This window comes from Tenrec ecaudatus, chromosome 11 (assembly GCF_050624435.1).
Source record: "Tenrec ecaudatus isolate mTenEca1 chromosome 11, mTenEca1.hap1, whole genome shotgun sequence".
Taxonomy (NCBI): domain Eukaryota; kingdom Metazoa; phylum Chordata; class Mammalia; order Afrosoricida; family Tenrecidae; genus Tenrec; species Tenrec ecaudatus.
The window spans coordinates 103018873-103026311 of record NC_134540.1 but is presented as its reverse complement, the minus strand read 5'-3'; the positions used below and the strand labels follow the sequence as shown (position 1 = coordinate 103026311).

General features: G+C 40.0%; 1 protein-coding gene across 1 annotated transcript; it reads right to left on the bottom strand.

Moving 5' to 3' along the window:
• Positions 1 to 6095: 6095 nt before the first annotated feature.
• Positions 6096 to 6624, bottom strand: LOC142460842 (large ribosomal subunit protein uL24-like). The gene has a single exon (XM_075562609.1). The coding sequence runs from the start codon at positions 6568 to 6570 to the stop codon at positions 6133 to 6135; it is 438 nt and encodes a 145-aa protein (XP_075418724.1). The 5' UTR covers positions 6571 to 6624; the 3' UTR covers positions 6096 to 6132.
• Between the last annotated feature and the right edge of the window lie 815 nt (positions 6625 to 7439).

Below are 7439 nucleotides of genomic sequence, written 5' to 3'. Positions count from 1 at the left end.
CTTATCCTGGTACTTATGTGTGAGTTTCCTTTACTAAATATCGTCTGCTGATTTTTTTCTCCTCCTGAACTGTTATTAATGACAAAACCTTGCAATAAAATTTTATCATGATAGACTATTCTTGTTTAACATTTGTTTTTATGTCATCACATTGACTATAAAATTCAATTAAGACTGAAATACAGTTTTCCTTTTGAAAATCCAACAATTAGTTTCTCTTTTTCACAAGAAAATGTTTTTAAAAAGATCATTAAAAGGAAAAAATACATCCTATGGTACATTATATACTATAGAATAAAATGATTGGTGCCTCGATGACTGACTTTGGTGTAATTCTGTTTCTTATTGGTATGAACAATTAACACCTTTAAGTAATTGAAATTTATGAGACAGTTTTTCTAGCCATATTCTCCTGGAAATAAAACACTTCTTTAACAGAGGTGCCCATGGCAGGGTATCTACTTTTGCTAAGCTCTCTATGGGACACATATTCACTTTTCAAAGATCTTGAGATTCATCTTAAATTATGGGCTGCCATGAAGGTGCAAAATCACCATGGTAACAAGTAGACAACTCGAAAAAATAGTTCCTTTGCCATTGCAGCTGCTTTCTGTCTGGATCAAAACAAGGTTTTAAACTCTTTCTTCTTCAATATACTACCTGACTAAGTGATTCGTAATCATTATTACACAGGATCTTGTAATCAGCAATCATTTGAAACAAAGCATTTGCTTTCAGGTAAAACAAGTCAGCTTAGAAACATTGGGAACGTTTTAAAATGTGTAGTAGTCTTACATGCCTTTCAAAACTACTTTATAGCTTAACAGCTGCTGCTGCACAGAGTCTTGAAATGCTATCACATAATTTTAACTCCAGGCATCTAGATTCTCCTTGAGTCTACTAACTTATTGAACTAACCCCATGTTTATAATGCATCTGGGACTGTGTTTCCCAGAAAACTCATGTAATATGTGCATATTGGTATATTAGCGTCTTAATGTGGAAATTGTCTTCTAAACAGAAATTTTGGCTTCCTTTTTAATGTAGTTCTTCGTTTGCAGTCAAGGGTCCTTTCACACAATGTGCTGTGCTTACTACCTTTCTTGAACTACGCCCTATGACTCCCTACCCATCACTGTGGTGGATGCACTGAACAATGCCATCTCACCCTTGGTATTAAAGTTTTCCTGAACACCAGTCTAGTGTTTAAACATTCTTGTCATATGAATAGCTCACTACTTTTTTAGCACTCTGGAAAGAAATCTAGGCAGTGCAATTATATGAAATAAACTCATCACTGAGGACACAAATGGTGCTGAAGGATGAAGTTCAAACTGTCCTGAATGAATTAGCTGAAAACCAGGCTCCAGGAACTATGAGAGCTACCCATTGAAATTTCTCAGAAAGCGGAAGAAACACTGGATACGCTCACTCCTCTGTGCCAGAAAATGTTTAAAAGAGCTACCTGGCCAACTGACTGGAAGAGACCACATTTGTGTCCCTTCCAAAGAAAGGTGACCTCACCGAATGCTCAAACTACAGAGTCCTATCGTTGATATCACACACAAGTGATATCACACACAAGCCTACCCAACATTGCAGCAGTACACTGACAGGGAGCTGCCAGAAGTGCAGGCCAGATTCAGAAGAGGATGTGGAACAAGGGATGTCCTTACTGATGTCAGATGGGTCTTGACTCAAAGCAGAGAACACTAGAAAGATGTTTTCATTGACTCTGCAAAGGCATTCGACTGTTTGGAGCGTCATAAACTGTGGATCACCGGGAGAAGAATGGGAATTCTGGGACACTTTGTTGCACTCTTTGGAACTTGTACATGGAACAGTTGTATGAACAGAATGGGAGAATACTCCATGGTGTAAAATCAGGAAAGGTGTGGGTCCGGTTGTACACTCGTACCATATTTGTTCAATCGCAATGCTGAGCAAATCATCAGAGAAACTGTGTTATATGAAGAAGAAAGCAGCATCGGGATTGGACAAAGGCTTATTAACAACCTGCAGTACGCAGATGACACAACATCACTTGCAGAAAATCGGAGGACTTGAAGCAAGTTTTGCAGCCGTCAGTATGGATTACAACTCAATGTAAGGAAGACCAGGCAACATCATTATGAATGGAGAAAAGATTGAAGTTGTCAAGGATCTTATTTTACTTGGCTCCACAATTAATGTTCATGAGAGCAGCAGTCAAGAGACCCATAGATGTATTTCATTAGACAAATGTGCCATGCAAGATCTCTTTAGAGTATTTAAGAGCCAGGACATTACTTTGAGGACTGAGGTGAGCCTGACCCAAGCTATAATGTTCTCCATTGAATCACGTGCATGTGAAAATTGTCCATTTTACAAAGAAGATTGCAGAAGAGCCCATACATTTGACTTGTGGTGCTGGAGAAGAAGAGAGTGCCATGAGCTGCTAAAAGGACAAGCCGATCTACATTAGAGGAGGGAGGCTGGAGTACTCTTAAGACGCAAGGAAGGTGAGACTCTGTCGTATATACTTTGGACATATTGTAAGGAGACATCAGTCCCCTGAGAAGGAAATGATACTTGGTAAAGTGGAGGGGCGGTGGAAAAGAGGAAGGCCCTTGAGATGGATTGCCTCGGTGCTTGCAACCATGGGCTCAGGCATAGGCCTAATTGTGAGGATTGTGCAGGACCGTGTTTTGCTCTGTCACTCATAGGGTCGCTGTGTGTCAGAGTGGACTCCACAGTACCTAATGACAACAAGGAGGAGAGGTAAACATGTTCTTAATGACCCTTGTACAACACTGCAAGGACATAATTTAATAATGTTACTGACCCGGGCCACACAAATGAGAGGTACACCATGAAAATTAAAATTTTAACACATACAAGATTTTAAGAACCCCTTCAATAAAAAGAGTCATTTAAAAAAAAGACAAAGAAACCTTTTTTAACACACTGAAATTTCAATTGTTATGACAGAATTGTGCCGGATAGTATGGAAAAATAAATTTAGTTTCTCTGAAGGAACTGTGCATTTTTAGATGTAGCTAATGATCAAATATACAAGGAGTATTCTTTTTTTCTTTTTTTAAAAATCATTTTATTAGGGGCTCATACAACTCTTATCACAATCTATACATACATCAATTGTGTAAAGCACATCTGTACATTCGTTTCCCTCATCATTCTCAAAACATTTGCTCTCCACTTAAACCCCTGGCATCAGGTCCTCACTTTTTCCCCTCCCTCTCCACTCCCCCCTCCCTCATGAGTCCTTGATAATTTATAAATTATTATTTTGTCATATCTTGCCCTGTTCGAGGTCTCCCTTCACCCACTTTTCTGTTGTCCATCCCCCAGGGAGGAAATCACATGTAGATCCCTGTAATCAGTTCCCTTTTTCCAACTCACTCTCCCTCAACCCTCCTAGTATCACCACTCACACCCCTGGTCCCTAAGGTATCATCTGCCTTGGATTCCCTTTATTTCCAGTTCCTATCTTACCAGTGTACATCCTCTGGTCCACTCAGACTTGCAAGGTAGAAATCAGACCATGACAGTGGGGGATGGGGTGAGGGTGGGGGAGGAAGCATTTAGGAACTAGAGGAAAGTTGTATTTTTCATCGGTGCTACATCACACCTTGACTGGCTCTTCTCCTCCCCTAGACCCGTCTACAAGGGGATCTCCAGTGGCCGACAAATGGGCTTTGGGTTTCCACTCTGCACTCCCCCTTCATTCACTATGGTAAGATTTTTTTGTTCTGATGATACCTTATACCTGATCCCTTTGACACTTTGTGATCACACAAGCTAGTGTGCTTCTTCCATGTGAGCATTGTTGCTTCTGAGCTAGATGGCTGCTTGTTTACCTTCAAGCCTTTAAGACCCCAGAAGCTATATCTTTTGATAGCCGGGCACCATCAGCTTTCTTCGCCACATTCCCTTTGTCCTCAGTGATCGTGTCATGGAGGTGTGCACCCAATGATATGATTTTTTGTTCTTTGATGCCTGATAACTGATCCCTTTGGCACCTCATGATCACACAGACTGGTGTGTTCTTCCATGTGGGCTTTGTTTCTACTGAGTTAGATGGCCTCTTGTTTATCTTCAAGCCTTTAAGACCCCAGACGCTCTATCTTTTGATAGTCGGGCACCATCAGCTTTCTTCACCACATTTGCTTCTTCACCTGCTTTGTCTTCAGCAGTGTGTCGGGAGGATGAGCATCATAGAATGCTAATTTAAAAAAGAAAGTACTCTTGAATTGAAGGAGTACTTGAGTGGGGGCCCAATATCCTTCTGCTACCTTAATATTAAAACTATAAATATAGGCACATAGATCTATTTCCCCATACTTATATATAAATATATTTGCATATATACATTTCTTTATCTAGACCTCTGTAAATGCCCTTTGCCCCCCAGCTCTTTCCTCTATTTCCCTTGACTTTACTCCTGTCCCACTATCATGCTCAGTCCCCACCAGGATTTCAGCAATTCTTCTCGATTACATTACCCTTGATCATGCCCTACCAGGTCTCCCACACCCAACTCACCACCAATTTGTATTACTTGTTGTTCCCTTGTCCCTGAATTTGTTAACACCACTTCCTTTACCCCCTCCCCACCTTCTCCCATGTCCCCCCGGAACTGTTGGTCCCATTGTTTTCTTCTCCAGATTTTTCATCTAGACTATCTTATTTAGATAGACCTACGGAGATAATAACATGCACAAAAACAAGACAGAGCAAAACCAAGCAACAATATACAACAAAACGTAACAACAACAAACCACTGATAAAGAACAAAACAAAACACAACAATAAAGAAAAGCTTGTAGTAGTTCAAGGATCATTTATTGGCCTTTAGGTATATTTTCCAATCCAGTCTGTTAGGGCACCATGCCCTGGCCCCAAAGTCCACCTTCAGCTTTCCCTGGGGACCTTGCCACTCCATTCCCTTGCTGTTCTGCTGCACTCCCCCAGTGCTTTGCCTCGGTGTGGTGGGATCAGGTCGGACACAATTCTCACACTGTGTCTCCGGTGCTGTTCCCCGCAAGGCCTTGGAAGAAATTGAATTCTCCCATAATGGGATTCCCCCCACCCATTTTGTAAGTCATTTTGTATGGTTTTACTTTGCACGAGGATGGATGTCTCAATGCATATTAGTGAGCATTGCTTGGGACAAGTGCAGATTCCTGGATTTTAGCGTCCACCTTGCTTTCTAAGTGACCGTGTGGGTGCATAACCTGCTCAGTCAGACATGGTAGGCCTGTGTGGATTGCTCTCCAGAAGTGGATCTGTTTACATGTCCATTAGAGCAAGGTATGGGATCTTCTGTGTCGTGCAAACCATAAATGCACTAGTTGGGTAGCTGAAAGTTTGTGAGTTCAAGTCAACCCAGAGTTGCGTTAGAAAAAAAAAATGCTTCATGATCTACTTCGGAAAAATCAACCATTAAAAATTGTAAGGAACACAAGTCTTCTCTGGCATCTATGAAGTCACTATGGTTCACAATTACTGTCTAGATGACAACCGTTCGCCTTTTTCAAAGGCAGCACACGGGGGAGTCTGCTGCACCCACCTTTCACAGTGTTATTGTCTACAAAGCCTTTTCCAATCCCAATAGGGAAAAATCATTCATCTTACTGTTGTGGTAGACATTTCTGGACTCCCTACAGAACTTGCACCATTTTTGTATATTTTTGGTTTCATGATAGGTCCGTTTCTATTATTTGCTCTTTTTGTTGTTGTTGAGGGATTAGCATTCTCTTATCAATTTGTATGCGTTCTTTGAAATGAGGAATTGCTAAAGATATTTCATGATTTTTTTATATTTCCCCAGTTTTATAGAGTTTTTACTTTTGTTTGTGATGCATGCTAAATGCAGTATGCTCTGTTATTCTTTTTCTTTGTGATTTTCCACTGTTGTTGGACTGTCTGCCTATCAATAGACCTATATTCCTAAATCCATATACCCTTGCTCCATCTAAAATTCATTTAATGTCTGATAGTAAGTGAAGACTTAGATTTTATTTTAGTCAAAATCAATTCCGTTTAATAATTTTATCCATAAAACACGCTGAAGTAGTTTTTTTTTCTTTCAAATGTGCTGCTTTTAATGGAAGCTGTGTACAAGATATTTCACTCTTGCATCTTCTCAAGTGATTCTTCCTTGTATTTGCCCTTTTCCTTTCCGACTTGGCGAGATTTGGCTTTCCGCTCCAGGATCTTTTTGCGGTCTTTGTCCAGTTTTAACCTCGTAATCACCACCTTGCTGGGGTGAATGCCCACATGGACAGTGGTGCCGTTAGCTTTATCTCGCTGCACCCGCTCAATGTAGATGACGTACTTCTTCCGGTAAACCTGGACCACTTTGCCAATCTGCTGACCTTTGTAGTGTCCTCGCACAACCTGAACTTCATCATCCTTGCGGATAGGCATGGACCGAAAATTGTATTTCTGTCTCAGTTCCTTGGAAAGCGGGGAAGACATAATCTTCCTGCGAACGTGGGAAGGGGCATTGAAATGCCTTTTCCGGTTTTTGCTCCGGTCCGAAGTCACAAAGGGATTGAACTTCATTTTGGCGGCTACTCCTTCAGCGATGGCCCCAAAAGGGAAAAGAGTTACAAACCTCTTCCGAAGTAGTTTTTTTAAGAGGGTCTTCTTGCAGACTCCCATTATTTCATTTCTAAGCTGCATTATGATTATTTCGGCAAATTAATTTCATAATAATTTTATGCTGTCAAAAAAGTGACATTGCATTGAGCATATGTTACTTCAAGAGTAACTGTCATCTTCGTAGTATTCAATCATTCTATCCAGAAAGATAGCACGATTCTCTTTTCATTGATGTCTACTTTGATAGTTCTCATTGTTATGTGTTTTCCTTTATAAAGAATACATACAATTCATATAGAAGTTAGCCCTAGGAATTTTAACTATTAGGGGGATATTTGTTTTGTGATTTTCTCCATTCTATATGCAAAGGTTTTGTTGCTTTCAGACAGAAAACATATCTGGTTGTATACGTTTATCTTGTTTGCAGCTACATTTTTTAGCTCTTTGGAATTCTATATGTATTCAGTTTTTCCTGGTGTCATATATTGCTATCATTTTCCAAGTTTAATATAGTGCATAGAAGGACAAAACGCTTTCTATCTTAAGTGATTCTAGCTTTGCTATAATTTTAGAAAGAAAAAAAAAAAGATCCAAAACCATAGACTTACCTGGGGCTCTTAAACATTCAGATGATGAGAAATGATTTGGCAGAAATTTGTTTAAAATCTTTTTATCCATCATTAATTCATTCAATGGACAAGAGAGAGATAATTGTACTGAAATGTTTCCACCATTTTCCAGACATTTTCTAAGGGATGTCAGTCCTGTCATCTCTAGTCCAGCATTCAAAGTCCAAAAGGATATTTCAAGATCTATGTTGAGATGCAGTG

Bases quoted from the DNA above. Each gene is read 5' to 3' on its own strand.
- LOC142460842 (XM_075562609.1), bottom strand. From the start codon at position 6,570: ATGAAGTTCAATCCCTTTGTGACTTCGGACCGGAGCAAAAACCGGAAA.